The 18,066-nt window shown below is 43.2% G+C and overlaps 1 protein-coding gene and 1 pseudogene across 1 annotated transcript in view; both read left to right on the forward strand.

The window, feature by feature from the left end:
- DRC1 (dynein regulatory complex subunit 1) overlaps positions 1-18,066 on the forward strand; it is a 49,617-nt gene that overhangs the window by 26,938 nt on the left and 4,613 nt on the right. Inside the window, exons 8-13 of the mRNA XM_068564406.1 lie at positions 3,177-3,316; positions 5,848-5,982; positions 6,322-6,554; positions 9,187-9,299; positions 10,514-10,603; positions 11,146-11,232. Of these exons, the coding sequence (XP_068420507.1) occupies positions 3,177-3,316; positions 5,848-5,982; positions 6,322-6,554; positions 9,187-9,299; positions 10,514-10,603; positions 11,146-11,232 (798 nt within the window). The remainder of the gene's footprint in view (positions 1-3,176; positions 3,317-5,847; positions 5,983-6,321; positions 6,555-9,186; positions 9,300-10,513; positions 10,604-11,145; positions 11,233-18,066) is intronic.
- LOC137777565 (small COPII coat GTPase SAR1B pseudogene) lies at positions 12,009-12,699 on the forward strand (annotated as a pseudogene).

Here is an 18,066-nt window from a genome sequence, read left to right on the forward strand (position 1 = left end):
GTGCTCTTGCTGTGTTATAAGTATAAAAACTGTTCTATGGCCCAGTAAGTTTGGGAAATTCTGTCTTAGTGACAGGGGCTCATTGCAAAGCTCTAGGAAGAAGGAGGTCCCTGGACACGGTCAGAGCAGGCACCCAGGCACTCAGGGTCATGGGGCTTCTGGGTGCCTCCGTCCCAGCAAAGCCTGGAACTCATTCACTGTCATCCCAAATCCAGAGCAGCTCTGGAGACCCTCCTTCTCTGTGAGTGTTCACCCTTTCTCAGATTGTCGCCATCCAACAAGGAGCTTTTCTATTGGACTTCTGTGCCAAGCCACGTTGACCAGTGGCCTCCCCGGTGTCCAGGGCTGGTCACACTTGAAGCAGTGGGCTGGTTTCGTTTGGAGCATGGTGGCATAAACCATCATGACTTTGTAGGAAGAATTGCTGAGAGTCCCTTTCCCCACTTGGCACTCACAGTCATCCCTAGAAGGGTCCAGGGCCCAGAGCAGTGGCTCAGGCTGGGACCACCCCAGATAATTGCACTTGAGCTGAGGCTGTGCCTTCAGAACCTTCCATAGGCTCTTTGGGATAATAATTCAAGTCAGGAATTTCTTTTTTTTTTTTTAATTTAATTAGTTTATTTATTTATCCATTTATGGCTGTGTTGGGTCTTCGTTTCTGTGCGAGGGCTTCCTCTAGTTGCGGCAAGTGGGGGCCACTCTTCATCGCAGTGCGCGGGCCTCTCACTATCGCGGCCTCTCTTGTTGTGGAGCACAGGCTCCAGACGCGCAGGCTCAGCAATTGTGACTCACGGGCCTAGTTGCTCCGCAGCATGTGGGATCTTCCCAGACCAGGGCTCGAACCCGTGTCCCCTGCATTGGCAGGCAGATTCTCAACCACTGCGCCACCAGGGAAGCCCTCAAGTCAGGAATTTCTAAATTAAACTTTAATCATGCTCAGGAGGAGTGGGGTGCGGCTCCCGACAGCTCCCTGCCCAAGGTCTGGGCCTGCCCTGCACGGTGCTGAGAGCTGATGGGGCGGGGAAGCGGGTACTTGCACACGGCCAGCGGGGCGTGAACTGTTAATTGCTTTGTGGAGAGCCTTTGAACTTCACTTCTGCGAACCTACCTTAAGGAAATAAACAAAATACCCCCAAAATTTTAAATGTAATTCTTCCCACCATTATTTTGTAATATTGAAGATTATCAAAACAATATAAATGTATTTATACATTTATAAATGTATATACTGTAGGGAAATGGTAAAACATTGTGGTATATGGTAAACATAAATATTTCCTATAGGGTAAATTAAAATATAAAAATATGCACCATTAAAATTATATTAATAAAACTTGATTGGCATGGACAATTCTTAAGTTGTAATATTAAAGGAGAAAAGTGGGATATAAAATTGTAGGTATAGTTGGATCTCAGTTATGTAAGGAACACTGGGAAGAAACAGGCCAATATGTCAACAGAAATTGCCTTTGGGAGGCGGAATTATGGGTAGTTTTTCTTCCCCCTTCTCCTATGTCTCCTTCTTTATCCTTTACTGTACTTTCTGTGTTTCCTACAATGAGCAAATATTACTTTCACAATGAGGAAAAGTTTTTACAAAGAAAAGCATGTAACTAGAAAAAAGTAAATAAAAATTTGACTGAAAGTAGAGAGATCGAGAGGTACAATCAGTTATCATCCTGGTGACCGAGATGGTTCTTCACTGACCACCTGTTAAAGAAGGCATAGAACAGGCCTTCTGTTCTGAAGGAGATGTTCAATTCTTGTCCCATAATGGAAATTTTAAAATCTCTGGGGTAGCTAAGCAGATCCTCGTGACTAATTCCCTCAGTTACAGTGTGGGGATCACCGACTCCACATGGAAGGTGGGAATGACTCACCCTCTGATGATGGGTGATCGCCTTTGTTCTCCTGTTTATCACCTCCTGGCCACTTCTGCTCCTTGAGGATGACCCAGAGCAGTCTGGAATCTCTTCCTTCCTCTGCTGATTCCTTGGCGAGGGTCTGTAGTCGAGTGGAGGGAGATGGGAAGGAGGCCTGAAACAGTGTGGTATGTGGCATGTCACATGGCTGCCTTACCCAGATCTGATTGTACTTAACTGCATCTTCCATTCCTGCACCTCCATTCGAGAAAGGCAGGAGCGAGCCAATGTGTATTTGCCCTGTTCCAGCCTTGCCCCTCCCTGATCCTTTTCACCAGCTGCGGAAGGATCTTTCTACCCTGCGCGAACTAGTAATTCCACTCTTCCCCCTAACGTCTTAGTGGCGCTCCTTTGCCTTCAAGGATAAAGCGTTAGATTCCTAGCTCTGTCGGGCCCCTGCTGCTCTGTCAGCCTCATCTCTACCATTCCCTCCCTGCTTCATACCTCACGTCCTAAACTGCTCGTGGTTTCCCCAAAGCACCTGGCTTTCCCTTGCCTCTCTGGACCTCTCTCCCCTCCACCCGAGTAACTCCTACTCATTCTCCAGGCCTCAGACACGCGAATGCCATCTTTTCAGGGACGCCTGCCCTGCCCTCAAGGCCCGGGAGAACCCTCCTCTCATTGGTCCCACACCTGTGCTTACCCTGATCTTGCTTCTTGTCACCAGTGCTTGTTCATCTGTCCCTCTCCTAGAAACGGAAGGACTGGGTTTTTTTCACCAGTGTTCTCCCAGCAACACCTAGAAAAGCATCAGACATATAATAGGCACTCAATAAATATTTGCTGAATGAATGAATACAACTAATGATGATCCAAATAGTAAGGATGGTCGCCTCTATCCTCCTTTAAAATGAACACGGTTTGCTAAACACTGACATTGACAACCGGAAGGTCAGAGCGGGGACATTGCAGGTTTTTTGTGGCCATGTTAACTTTTACGGTTTTTCTAGTGGGGCTGCTTGTTCTCTAAAGGGTCTGAGCAGAGCATGAGAGGTAGCTGTACTTGAACTGGGCTCTAACTCTGATCTCTCTTAGACTTTATGCAGGTAGGCTTTAGCTTGCACTTGAATGATTTGTATTTTTTCTGGTTGACCTTTAGTTTGCCTCTAATGATACATTTTCTAAGAATTCAGGTGGAGACACTTGTCCCTAAGGTTCCTCTGGTACGACTCCAGAACAAACGGCCAGGGACCCTCATGCATAATAAATTGTACCAGGGCCAATTAGGATTATTTCTTTAAACTTTAACTTTAGATTCTTGAGCAACAGCTTCAGCAAATGAAAGCAACGTATCAGCTAAACCAAGAGAAGTTAGAGTACAACTTCCAGGTGCTGAAGAAGAGAGATGAAGAAAGCACAGTGATTAAATCCCAGCAGAAGAGGAAGATCAACTGGTAAGCTAGCATGCAGAGCGTCTTCGTTCTGGGCCCTTCTGTGCTGAAAAGAGGGATGGGTATGTACTCTTTTGTAGGAGTAGAAACTGTTAAAAATATAACCAATTCTTATTAAAAGAATTTTTTTTTTTTTTTTTTTTGGGAAAACAGAATACATTCAACTGATTCTACCCTCCCCCCACCCCAAAAAGAGTTTACAGCAAAAAGTCTGTCTCCCATCCCTCCTTTATCTGGGTCCTCTGTCCCACCTCTGTGACCATTATTCATTTCTTTTGTTTTGTCCAGAATTTCCTCACGCACGTACAAGCAAACACAAATAGTCTCATCCCCTTCTGCTTTTACACAAATGATAGCATTCTATGCACACTGTTCTATGTCTTGAAGATGTTTCCATACCAGTTCGTAGAGAAGGTTCACATTATTTCTTAAGCTGCCTCGTATTCCGCTGCATAGACATGCTAGGATTTACTTGACCAGTCCCACACTGATGCACATTTCGATGGCTTCTAATCTCTTGCTGTTGCAAATAATGCCAACATAAGTACTTATGTCAATGTGTCACTTCTCATGTCCGCCCGGTTATCTGGATAATAAATTCTCAACTTGTAATTACAGAAGCAGTACATGTGCATTATAGAAAATTAGAAAATACCACAAATGAAAGTGAGATAAAAACATAAAAATACCATATTCCTCCTACCAGAGATCAAGTGTATCTCTTTATCTCCCTCTCTCTCTATATATAGATAGATATAGATATGACATCATACTGCAACTATTGTTTTGCAGTCTGCCTTTTTTTAAAGTCAGTAACCTCTACCTTTCCATTTCAGTAAATTTCATTTCATCTAAATATCTGGATCACATTCATATTTCCCTAGTTGTCCAAAGATATCCTTTACAGTAGGTTTATCCAAATTAGCATCTCATCTAGGTCCAGGCATTGCATCAGGTTGTTAAACTAAGTTCCTTAAGTCTCTCTGATCTATGAGATCCTCCGATCTCTCCACCTGCCAACCTCCTTTTTACATGATACTTATATACTTATTGTATCCTCTTCTCTTGATGTATGTGTGTGTGTGTGTGGTGTGGAGCCAGTTATTTGCTCAAAAGTCTGAGCCAGTTATCTTACAGAATGTCTCATTTTCTGGATATGAAAATAGGGATGATCAGTGTGTTTTAGAAACCTTCTTATTATTTCAGAATAATGCCTAAGAGGGGAATTTTTATTTTTATTTATTTGGCCGCGTTGGGTCTTCGTTGCTGCACGCAGGCTTTCTCTAGCTGCGGCGAGCGGGGGCTACTCTTCATTGCGGTGCGCGGGCTTCTCATTGCGGTGGCTTCTCTTGTTGCGGAGCACGGGCTCTAGGCACACGGGCTTCAGTAGTTGCAGCATGTGGGCTCAGTATTTGCGGCACATGGGCCCTAGAGAGCGCAGGCTCCAGTAGTTGTGGCTCGTGGGCTCTAAAGTGCAGGCTTAGTAGTCGTGGTGCATGGGCTTACTTGACCCACAGCCTGTGGGATCTTCCCGGACCAGGATCGAACTCGTGTCCCCTGAACTGGCAGGCGGATTCTTAACCTCTGCGCCACCAGGGAAGTCCCTAGAATTTTTAAACTGAAACTTTGTCAGTCCTCAAACCTTCCTGTTCCTGTGTAAGTGAGGCACTGACATAAGATGTCTGTTGAGGAGCGCAAAGTCTGAAGTCTGTTCTTGGGTCTAAAAGCCATGCCTGTGTATTTCACGGGACAAGTTTCTATATACAGAGCTCCTATTAGCAGTGAGCCAGGCATTGGTGGCCTGACTGTGTTCATGGTGCTCTGGGCAGGTCATAGCTGTCTCTCCTGGTGCTGGAACCTTTAACCACTCCCCACTCCTGCAAGCCAGGTTCCCCTGGCACCCTGTGTGAAACTCTTCTGTAGCACTATTCACACAGTTCTGTAATTAATGTTTGTCTTTGTCTCTGGCTGGACTGATAGTGCTTTGGACTCAGACATATCCTTGTATTCATCTTGGTATTCAAACATATCCTTGGCACAAAAGAGACCTTTCATGTTTGATGAATGAATGAGTGAATGAATGAATGAGTTATTGGACTCGTTAACAGTATCAGCTCTTTCGGGATGGGGGACTCATATATCATAGGCTTGTGATGCAGTTTTACTTTTTTCCTTTCTGTTTTCCTTGTTTCAGAAGTTGAGGTAGGTTATTTAAATCTGTGAGTCAGCAGTAGGTGTGCTGTGCCGAAGAAGATTCAGTCACATTGTTGAATAAGAGGCTACCTCTTGGTGGGTTTGGGCTTATGGATTGTTTTAAATGCATTTAGTTCTGGATGATCCCATTACCTCCTGTTGCTTGCGTTTCCTTGATCACAGCTGGAGCTGTGTTTGGGGAAATATCTGGGAGGGTTTCCCCCCCTGGCCCCCGCACCTTCCACAAGTCTGAGCCTAGATTTAGATAGTAGATAAGAGGAACATACATTGCAGCTTCTATTCAGCTGCAGACTAACTTTTTTTTTTCCTCTTCAACCCAGCCTTCATGATGTACTTAACAATCTGAGATCAAAATATAACAAGCAGGTAAAGCAGTTTCAGGAGGAGAACCAGTCCCTAACCTCAGACTACAAACGCCTTGTGATGCAATTCAAGGAGATGCAGAAAGCCATGAGGTATTTCAGGGACGTGGGTCCCAAGGCTTGTGCCCTAGGATAGAGGTTGCAGGGGTAGAGCTGGTAGTGGCGGTGATTTCATCAGACTTTGATATCACCTGCTTCTTGGGAGCTGGACTAGGGCACCAGAGAATCCTTTGTGCTGTCTTTCCTGTCCCTTTACTTGCGTGTCACCTGCCTTGTTCTCACAGGTGAGAATCAGGGGCTCAGGGATTGGGCCAGGCCCAGGATTTCCCACAGCTGTGCCTCGGTTCTTGCCCTGCTGCTATTTGGGGGTGGGGACGGGGGCTGGCCTGGCACTGGAATCAGCTGGCCACGGTCAATAACTCTCCTTCACAGGCATTTCGCTCTCATTGATGACAAGCAGTTTCGGGAGATTTGGCTGATGAATGAAGAGGAGGTAAAAGATCTGATAAGCAGAGCCTTTGATGTAGACAGGATCATCCATACCCATCACCTGGGGCTCCCCTGGACAGCACCTGACTTCTGGTTCCTGAAGAATGTGGGACCAATTTCTCAGCAGCAGCAGAAGTCGGCCACACAAATCTTAGAGGAAGTGCTGATGGAAGCAGGTGACTGGAACAGGGTCATAGCATCTTCGAGCTGGAGTGGAGGGGCCCTCTGAGAACATCGGGTCAACGCATTCCTTTTACAGATAAGGGAACTGAAGGCAGTTCCCTTATCTGGGGGATAAGATTTCATAGCTTAAGAGGTCCAGAGAGCACGATTGGTTGATATGACTTTCAGGTTTCCTCTAATTTATAGCTTTACCTTCTCCCCTGTATTATAAACTGGTAGTTAGATCTAGAAGCTTGATCAGATTCAAGTTCACTTTATTTTTGCTATATACACTGTTGCCTACCTCCACTGGGATAAACTGATGCCAAGTTGTCTCCCTTTGTGATGTTAGCAACCATTGATAACCATTGTCTAAGATCCACTAACTGCATTAGGGATTGCACAATGGAGTTCTAAGTTCTATCATTCTGCCTTCATTTATTAGCTGGAACCCTTCTGAAAAGAGAAGCTTCTCCCCATCAGCTATTTGCTACCCTGAGATGCAGTTTGTACAGGAAAAGCAGAATAGTGCTTAGTCTTTTTTCTGTTTACTAGTCTTCAGAATAAATAGACTGGGGCTCTAGCATCTTCTAAAGGTGACCAGTGAGGTTTTATGTAAATTTTTCCTTATGAACACATGGGTTTAAACAAATGTGATGTTTCGGTTTACTACAGATATCATCCTTACTAATGCTCAACTTATTCCATCTTTGGCCAGCGGGAGTCTTTTCACGTCGGCTTCTGGGTCCTTTCGACACAACCCCAGCAGTCTTTGATAGCTTCATGGCTTTCCAGAATGACCAGATGTTCCAGGCTCACATTATGTTTTTCCTGCTTCAAGTCTGGAATCAGCCGTTCCTCCAAGGAGACTTGGTCCTTTTAAATAGGGAATGGCATTTTGAAACCGTAGTCTGGGTGCTGGAGGGCTCACTGTTTTGATTGGTCATTGTTTCCAGGCCTTCTCAGTGGATGAGCCGAGGGTATAGGATTATGTTTTAAAGATAAACATAAAATATCATGTATTTATGATACATGATTTATTTTACCTTTAAAACATAATCCTAATACTTCCTAATCATCAGGATGCCAGAATTTTTTACTTAACCTTATCAAAGTGTATCTCCTTTCTCCTAACTTGAAAATCCTGGTACTCAGTGCCTTCAAAATAATTACTCATATACTTTTTTACAGGACCACAAAATCGTCTCAGAATAAAAGAGCAACCCTACCACTAACAAATGATTACTAAAAAGAGTTTAAACATTTTTTGCAGTTCCTTTTGTTCTTAGGATACAACCTACTAGGGATGTACAGACAGATTACTGTCTTTTAAAATCACTTGGAATGGCTTCTATGTGGTTATGTGGTTTCACGCTTAGGTCTTTTTGTTTCATTTTAGTTTTGATTGTTAGTGATTGCTCTTTTACAATTTAATTTTGTTTTATAATTATGTAAAATATTTACATGTTTCCAAAGTCAAATGTACAAAACAAGTTATACTCAATAAAGTATAGCTTTTATCCTCTTTTGTCCCTCTCCTATAGGTAACTATTTAATAATTTATGGTTTATCCTTCTGTTACTTTTTAAAATTATAAACAAATGTGTATATCTTTATATAAACCCGTTTTTAGGTAAATGAGGACATATGCTTTTCTCCACCTTGCTTTCCTCGCATACAATATATCCTGGAGATGAGTCTATACTAGGAAGAAGAAATACTCTTCATTCCTTTTTTATCTGGTGCTCTATTGTGTGGTTGGGCTATAATTATTCAAATAGTCCTCTGTTGATGGTTATTTGGGATATTTCAAGTTTTCTTTGCGTTTTTGCTATTATAATGTTGCTGTAATACATAGCTTTGTGCATTTGTGTTTTCATGTTTTTGCCTGTGAATTGTTGGGATATTTCCCTAGAAGTAGAATCACTGGATCAAAGGGTAGATGCCTCTGTAATTTTTCTGGGTATTGTTCCATAGGGATGGTACCATTTGCATTCCACCTGCAATTTGCTATCTTGTACTTTTCAAAATCTTTTCATATATATTATCTTGTTTTACCTTTTGAGCAAGTAGTAAAACCTGGGCAGTACAATGATTTTTATTACTATTTTCAGATGAGGGATGTATAGCATAAAACACGTAAAATTTTAATTAAGAAAAATTTTGGCTCTTGCTATCAGCTGCCAGTTCTTGCTGATATTATTTTTCTGTGAGGCAGCTACTTTTCCTACATTTTCATGGGCTGCTTCTAATCTTCTGCAGGTTTAGAAACCATATGGTGGATGTGTTAGATTTATCTCCAAAATAATAACTAGGTTCTCTTTCTCCCTACCACTTCCTGGTCAAGGCTGGATTTTGAGTATGATGTTTCCAGGTAGATGAAATTGGTAAGAGTGAGGCTTTATAGGCTGGCCAAGAGCGGCAGAATTCTCCAGATAGTCTCTTATTTCGACCCCCAACCTCCCTTTTTGTTTTCCCCGCATGATAGGCTTTCTTCAGCTAAAGAAACTTGCTAGTGCCTTAAAGAGGCCTTTTAAGGTGTAAATTTTCTCAAGGAAAGCCGTTTGACTGTTCCTGAAAGTGAACCAGGCCAAGGAGTCACCTTCTCTTTCTTTCTCTCTCTCTCCTCTCTATGCCCCTCTGCAGAAGAGGAGGGGGCAGAGCAGGCCGCCTCAGAACCAGAGTCTTACCTGGACCTGCCGAAGCAAGTTTCAGCGAAAACTACCAGGAAGATCCTGATGCTCCTGTGTGACGAGTCGGTGAGCCTGGGCTCCTGGCGGGTGGCTTTGCCCACTTTCTGCCCGTCTCGAGGGCTGCTTTTGATGACACTGGACGGGCCAGAGGTGGTCTGGAGGCAGGAGTGGACCGGCCCTCAGGATGGTGCTGGGGGCGGCCCCTGGGCTTCGTGGGGTCGCGGAGAGGCTGTCGTGCTCCTGAGCTGGCCTGGCTGGTCAACAGGTCCTATCTTAGTGGTCAGCAAGCCCGGCCCAGGCCAGCCAACGGGCTCCTGCTAATTAAAAAAAAAAAGCCAAACAATTGCTCATCTGCGAGAGAAAGGGCATCAGTCTCGCCTCCGTGCATCCACCTGACGAGTAGCGTGGCCACAACCGACGGTGGCCTTTCTCTGGGAGCTGAGTCTGCAATTACTCTGGGGATGTTAGGCCTTGGATATCCTCACTGTATATTAGCAAAACTAATTGGTGTAAAGGCCTCGTTGGAGCTGGTTCAGCTAGAAGTCTTATTGTACCCAAACAGAACTGGTGTTTATGCAGGTTTTCATTTCTGAGATGGGAAGGAGGTGGCACGAAGATTGGCAGGCTCCAGTCCACTTGGGACAGTTGGGACAGTTCTTGGGCACGAGGGGGGGCTCCTGCCACCGAGGGCAGCTCCAGCTGAAGGCGGCGGCTGGCGGGTGCTCCCCTCCGTCCACAGGCTTGCTGCCAGTGGCCACCCCTCCAAGGAGCCCTCCCCCCGGCGTTGTTCCCACTCCGAGCGGGCACCCAGTCTTCTCCCCCCTCACCCCCCCACTTGACGTGCACCGTGTTCTGCTCTGGTGTCTCCATCTCCCCCCGGCCCTCCTCTCCTCCAGCTCACTGCCTGCCGCTGTGTCCGGTAGATGTCTGGGGACTAGCGTTTGCATGAAGCGACGTGGGCGGGGGGAACGGGACTGGATCGCGTCTGGACTGTGGCGGGGAGCTCAGGTGTTCGCCCCATGGCTTGCGGGCGAGGTGAGTCCGCACCCTTCTGCGGTGCGGGGAACTCAGTCCACCGTGAGGATCGGCTTTGTCTCTGGGGAGGGCTCTTAGGCATCCCGGGAAGGCCTTCCTCCAAGGGCCCTGCTGCCCAGTGTGTCAGCCCTGGGCTTCTGCTCTGTGGAGTCGTCCCTGGCTAGTTACCCAGACGGGGGATGCGGGGCCTGGGACTCGTCCTGAACCCTGTCTCTGACTGGAGATGTCATTTCCCTTCTCCTCAGGGTTTCCTCGTAGAGAGCAAGCTGCTGAGCCTTCTTCTGCCCCTGGATAAGAGCGAGTGTTACCTGCTGAAGCTGGACGCCATCTTCTCAGTGAGTCCCCCCAGGGCTGGGTGGGTGAGGGTCCTGGGGTAAAGACAGCCCCCTGGCTTTTCCAGCACTGCCTCAGCCCAGGAGTAGATGCGGGGCTTCCGGGGCTTCCCTGGCTCCCTGTCACATCCTTCCCTTCATCTGTTTTCCATGCATGAATTGGCCTCAGAGTTGCATCGATGTCTCCCATCCCACCCCTTCCTCTGTCAGTTCCTCTCTCACGGCCCAGCTCTCAGCCGTAGGCTCTCCCCTCCGCCCCTCAACTTAGATGTGGGTTCAGCCCCGTTAGCATTCTCGTGCCCGCCAGGCCTGTATGGAGCCGTTCCTGACCTGAGAGTCATTCCTCTGTTCTGATGTGCGTGTCCAGATTCACCGAGCTTTCCAGGCTTGAATGGCCTGTACTCTGGGCCATGGCAGGCGCTGGGGCTGCTGAGGGGAGCGAGGCCCCTGCTCTCGGAGCTGAGGGCCTGTTGACTCCCGGAGCCATGGGCAGAGGGGGTGCTTCTTGACGTGGTATTTGAGCAGTCATTCTATTTTTCCCTCAGGCCCTTGGAATTGAAAGTGAGGATGACTTGTACAAACTGGTAAACTTCTTCCTCAAATACCAAGCTCATCATTCACCTCCCAGCCAGGTAAGGTGACGTGTAATAAAAAAGAGAGCATTTAAAATTCTCCTGGAAGCCCCCAGAGGGTATTGCTGCCTTTGAATAATACTTCTGGAGAAATAGTAAGGGTTTTGTGTCAAGGATAGCTAACTCAGCATTTCCCTTGTTATTATTACTTTTTGTCTTTGTAAAGGGAGGGCTGGCTGGCGATGAGATGCTGTTCTTCTACTGAGGCCCAAGGAGTCTTTTCCAGGGCCTTCCCCCAAAGCCAGGCCTCAGCCACATGAGATCTGGGCTCACCAAGTTCTGAATATTTTGATCCGTAGCACTTTCGTGCAAAGCAGGGCCCATTTTTAATACCTATCTTGATTATAATTGACTATTTTGAGGAAGTCATCATGTTAAAAATATTATAAAATTTTAATATAAAAATTAAAACTTGAATTAAAAAATGTTTTTAGTATTGTTAGCCCCAGGGTGAGTATCCTGATATGCTTCCAAAAAGAGTTGGCTGAGTAGACAAAACACAGAAGCCATTAAAAAAAAAAAGGACATATTTGACTGCATTAAAAAAATTCTGTAGAGCAAAAATCACTATAAGCAAAGTTAAGATACAGATGACAGAAGGGGGGAAATATTTTTAATTCATATCACAGTTAAGGGCTAATTTCCTTACTATATAAAGAACTCTCATAAACCAATAAGAAAAAGACCCACAAGTCAATGGAACAGACAAGGGATATGAACAAACACCTCCTAGAAGAGGCAATAAGGTAACTTTTAGGGACTAGGGCCGCGGCAGCCATCGCCCTTTGCAGTTCAGTGTCAGAGTGAGTAGGGCCGACGCCAAGCAAGGAATTGTGTTCTCTCCAATCGCAGACCCTATAAGATTTGGCTATGTCCTTCATATTTGACTGGATTTACAGTGGTTTCAGCAGTGTGCTACAGTTTTTAGGATTATATAAGAAAACTGGTAAATTGGTATTTCTTGGATTGGATAATGTGGGAAAAACAACATTGCTACACATGCTAAAAGATGACGGACTTGGACAACATGTCCCAATGTTACATCCCACTTCAGAAGAACTAACCATTGCTGGCATGATCTTTACAACTTTTGATCTGGGTGGACATGTTCAAGCTTGAAGAGTGTGGAAAAACTACCTTCCTGCTATCAACGGCATTGGATTTCTGGTAGATTGTGTAGACCATGAAAGGCTGTTAGAATCAAAAGAAGAACTTGATTCACTAATGACAGATGAAACTGTTGCTAATGTGCCTATACTGATTCTTGGGAATAAGATTGACAGACCTGAAGCCATCAGGGAAGAGAGGTTGTGAGAGATGTTTGGTTTATATGGTCAGACAACAGGAAAGGGCAGTGTGTCTCTGAAAGAACTGAATGCCTGACCCTTTGAAGTTTTCATGTGCAGTGTGCTCAAAAGACAAGCCTATGGAGAAGGCTTCCGCTGGATGGCGCAGTACATTGATTAACACCAGCCCTCATCAGTTCAAGGTCTCACCATTCAGGCCTACTTAGAGATTTGATCACTCAACGTGCATAACATGAATTCGATAGACTTTTGTTGGTTAGAAAACAGATGTTTTTTAGATTATTAATATTTTATCAACCTAATTTGAGTTAGAATTGAAAACTGATTCTAGTAAGCTTGAATATCATCACAATGTTAGCTTTCTAATTCCATAAAAATAATTAGTTTCTACAGTTTATAATCTGACATTACCCCCAGCACCATTTTTAAAGAGCAACTTTCCAGACTACATTTGAAGCACTTTTTAACAATATGAAACTACAAATGTAAACCATATTTAAAAGTTCGTCATGTTGGGCTTCCCTGGTGGCACAGTGGTTGAGAATCTGCCTGCCAATGCAGGGGACACGGGTTCGAGCCCTGGTCTGGGAAGATCCCACATGCCGCGGAGCAACTGGGCCCGTGAGCCACAAGTACTGAGCCTGCGTGTCTGGAGCCTGTGCTCCGCAACAAGAGAGGCCGTGACAGTGAGAGGCCCGTGCACCGCGATGAAGAGTGGCCCCGCTCGCCGCAACTAGAGAAAGCCCTCGCACAGAAACGAAGACCCAACACAGCCAAAAATAAACAAATAAATAAATAAATAAAGACTGACATTATCTGTTTAAAAAAAAAAAAAGTTCATCATGTTAAATTTTTTATGTACTTTTTTGGAACTAGTTTTTAAATGTTAGATTATGTGTCCATCTGTCTTAAGTGAACAGTTAATAATTAGCTTATTGATGATTGCATGATGCCTTACAGTTTTCATTATTTTTTCTTATGCAAACGTCATGCAATAAAGCAAATCCTAATATTTGGCATCCTTGTTGGGCAAATGTTTCATTTTAATGTGCCTTATCTGGCTAGTATGCTCTGAAATTTTGCATGTTTAATATTATCTATATGAGGGGGTTACTGGGAAAGGAGATTGCTTCAGAATATTTAGAATAATGCCTAAGTTCCTAGAGGCTTTTGCATTTTCCAGGAGACAAGTTGTGTTTGGTTGCACCTTATACCACATTTATCTCTGAATCATGTGTATTTTTATCTGTAACACTACCATTACCAGTGCTGATGGGGTCCATGTCCTAGGCCCTGGGATTGGCCTTCTGCAGAAAAACACAGCTTCTGGTACGACCCAAGGTTAATTTTTGGTTTGATAGGCCCATTCCAGTTGTCTGATTCTGAAGTGCTCCGGCTTACTGGCGCCCGGTTTGGTGTTCTGTGCCTCTTCACCAAAAGTAGTGACAGGCAGCAGTCTCCCCACATTTAGAGGTACTCCCCAGTCTCTTTATACTTAATGGTACTCTCCAGGGCAAACAACAAGTAGGGTCTTGTGCGCAGTTTCATCGTGGAGACCTGCATCTGAGGAAAAAGAGCCTATTCTGCTTCATTTGTCACTGAGATGTTTGGGGATTTTGCTCCTATCCTACAGCTCTTTTGCATTTTTGGCATATTTTATTTCTTGGTGGAAAGAAAATGAATCCATATATTTAATTTTATTATTTTTTTAGTTATTCTCAGCTAGCTCTCACTTTATAGCACAAAAGGCTTTTGTTTTTAGATACAGTGCTTGCCACGTGATAGTGTCTGCAAGCCTCATTGATAGACTTTCTAATAAGATTTTAGTTAGCTTTTTGAAGCATTTTAATTTCCTAAGAAATTGAGTTCTTTTTTTCCATATGTCGGAGATTCCCATAATTAGCTGAAAGACAAGTGCCAAATATTTATTTTTAAAGACTGTCAAGCTTAAGATTTCCTCTCTTTGTCATAAACCAAGGTTTTATAGTATATTTAACCAATTCCATTGAGAATAGATTGCTCCAATTCCATCAAGAGTGATTTTAATATCAGAATTAGTGTTTTCTCTAGCTACTGTCCAAATCAGAGTTACTGTAGTCCCTTCTGTCATCAATAATGTAATATATGAAGCAAATAAGGATTGAAGGACATGCCTGGAAGCAATTACCAGTTAGCTAAACCAACAAGGTCATTTCACCATGACATTTGGTTTTAGGAATTCACCTGTTCTATTTCACTTTCAGCTTCCTTCTAAACGAAAATAAAAAAGCTTTCTCTCTGCCTAGAAACATCAGTAGCACCATGGGAAAAGTAGCAAATGATATTTCAGCCTCTTGGTTTATTCTGCCAGATATGTTTAAACTACTCATTTTTAATGTCTTGACTAAACAGAATTAAGCCTTATTAAAAGTAACCGCTGGGCTTCCCTGGTGGCGCAGTGGTTGAGAATCTGCCTGCTAATGCGGGGGACACGGGTTCGAGCCCTGGTCTGGGAAGATCCCACATGCCGCGGAGCAACTAGGCCCGTGAGCCACAACTACTGAGCCTGCGCGTCTGGAGCCTGTGCTCCGCAACAAGAGAGGCCGCGATAGTGAGAGGCCCGCGCACCGCGATGAAGAGTGGCCCCCCGCTTGCCGCAACTAGAGAAAGCCCTCGCACAGAAACGAAGACCCAACATAGCAATCAATCAATCAATCAATTAAAAAAAAAAAAAAGTAACTGCTTCTTGTAGTTGGTATCTTTTCAATATTTACAGGGACATGCCTTTCTTCAAGTATTTCCTAGTATCTATTGTGATAATTGAGAAGTTAATTATTTGTGTTATAAATTGGTATAAAGGAAAAAGCTTACTGGTTTCTCTAGAGGGGATTTGCTTTCTGGTACAAAATATCTTGTTTCAGAACTCTCATTCTAGGTCTGTCACTGGGATCAAAGGAACAAAGTCACCTTGTGGACCACAGCTAAACTGTGGATATTTTCCCAATGATGTAAGAGTCTAATAGCCTGAACCTCTGGAAATGAAGCTGTACTTTCCTGCCAGCTTGAGGGAGATGGGCCTCAGAGTTCCCCAGCCATTGGGCTTACCATCTAGCTCTGAGATCTCCTCAGAGGATATACACTGAGTCACTGCTTCCTTCAGAAGAAGCAAGTTAAGAGAATGCCAAGAAACAATAAAAGCACATAGGGAAAACATATACTCTGTATGTGCCTGTGCAAGTGTGTACATTTGCGGAGTATTTTTTGGGTAAATGGTAGTATTGGGGACATAGGTTAATTTTGTTCCTCCCACTGTAAAGTGTGAAAATGTAATTAACACTATTGTATACAAGCTAAGATTGGATTCCATATAAATCAGGAAGTGTTCAAAAGATGTTTTAAAATCTTAAGTCCAAAACTCTAAAAATAGAGGGCCTCAGCTGGCTTTTATATTTTTAAAGAAGAGATTCTTAACCTCACACCTGTTTCAATGACTGCTGTTAATTATAGTTTTGTGTAACTGTTTAAATTGATGGATTCCAGTTTATCTTCGTGAATTTTTAGATCGAAGATTATAGCATTTTAAAAAATTGGGGCACAGATATTTCCTAAAGCATATGAAAAAATATTCTTCACCACTGGCTTAGTTGATCCAGTATCCTTGAGTGCCAAAGAAGTATGAATTCAGATATTGCCTGCATAGATCTAAATTTTAGTTTTGTGTGCCTGTGTACATATACAAATTTACTGTGGTTTACAACGTATACACAGAACGCTGTTTCTTTTCTTTAGTTTTCAACTGGCTCACACTTCTGTGTAGTGCTTTCCAGCACATAAGCTACTTATAAATCATTAAAATAGAGTAATAGCTGTGATAATAGTGTTTCTTGCCTTCTGCAAAATGATTTGATTAACCCAACATTTTCACAAGTTCCATCGTTAAAAACAGAATACCTCTAGTTGACATGATTTGAGAGTTTCAGGAGACAGGTTTACATTTTCTGAAACTGTACTTGGTATGTGACTCAACGTGGCATTTCAGTCTTATTAGTCACTTACATGACTGAAGTTTGCAAGGCTTCTATTGCCAAATAAATTTTGACCAGAGTACATTGAAAATAGCTAATATAAAAGGAAGTCTCTCAGAAAATCTTGTGTTGATTTTATTTAGAGTATATTGTTTGGATTTTTTTTTTTTCTGGCCGTGCCACACGGCACGCGGGATCTTAGTTCCCTGACCAGGAATCACCATGTGACCTGCACTGGAATCATGGAGACTGTCAGGGAAGTCCCTGTTTGGATCATTTGAAACATATGTAAAAGTTGGTGAAGCTTCAAAAAGTCTCCAAGAGAGCATGAGAAAAATAGAGATTAGCAAATATAAATTTCTGGATGCAAAATTAACAGGGAATTAAAGGTTTTCTGTAAACCTTAAAATTTTTTTTTGGTTGTTGTTAATAGTTAAGAGTTCAGAAAACAGTATATCTTCAATTAAGGACTAAATTCTCAAAGCTCCATATTGATGTTTCTGGTCATTTCCATCATTGTCCTTTTGAAATGCAAATTAGTGCTTTTTAACCAAAAAAAAAAAAAAAAAAGAAAGAAAGATAAAGAGAAAAAAGAAAAGAAAGAGAACAAGCTCTTAGAAATATAGGACTGTGCCTCTATGTAAAGTGATTGGGATTTTGTTAAAACCATGTTTCTACTCCTGAACCCTGTAACCATTCCCCCTCACATACCCCCAGCCCACACCTGGATAAAAATATCCCTGAGTATAAAGGGAATCTACAGAGTCTACTGAAGATGCAGTTCTGAACTAGCTAATTTTTGTCCTCATAATTTAGAACATTAAGTAGCTAATATATTTAATACCTCTGATTGATTGTTCTGGGCTTTGACCACACTTTCAAACAGAATCCAAAGTAACCACAGTAAAGTAAGCAAATTTATTCAAAGTAAACTTTGTTTCAGGAGTGCCCCCACCCCAAATAGATTTTAGGACAGAAATGGGAAAGGTTTTTGAGTTATTTCATGCAGAATTATTATCTGTGGAAAAGCCGCACTGGAGTGGATGAATTCTTCTTCAGTGTGTACTTTAAATGAAGCAGGGGAATTAGATTTAATTTTAGTTTTAAATATTTGGGGGAAAAAGGAGGTGACAGTTCTACAGTTTTTGACCTACAAGTTGTCCTTGAAATTGTTTTCATTATCAAGTATAAAGGTTCACATCAGAATGGCCAGCTTCACATGGGTTTCTGGATTCCCTGGTGCTGCTCCTAACCTGGACTCGTAATCAGTTGCCATACTGAGGCAAGAGCACTCAGGGTGAATACAGTCACATAACTTTAAAAGTGATCAAAGTGTTTTCTGTGGTGAGGCCTTCAGTATTTGAGTGAACGCAGAGTATGTTGAAGTGGTAAGTCGGTGATAAGTTCTTCATCACTAACCTTGTTTGCACTTTTGTACACCGCTGCTTGCACTAGTATCTTAGTGTGAATTTTAACAATTGTTTTACAGTGTATACAGATTGTTAAGCATTAATTTATATAAA

Source organism: Eschrichtius robustus, chromosome 15 (genome assembly GCF_028021215.1).
Source record: "Eschrichtius robustus isolate mEscRob2 chromosome 15, mEscRob2.pri, whole genome shotgun sequence".
NCBI classification, from domain to species: domain Eukaryota; kingdom Metazoa; phylum Chordata; class Mammalia; order Artiodactyla; family Eschrichtiidae; genus Eschrichtius; species Eschrichtius robustus.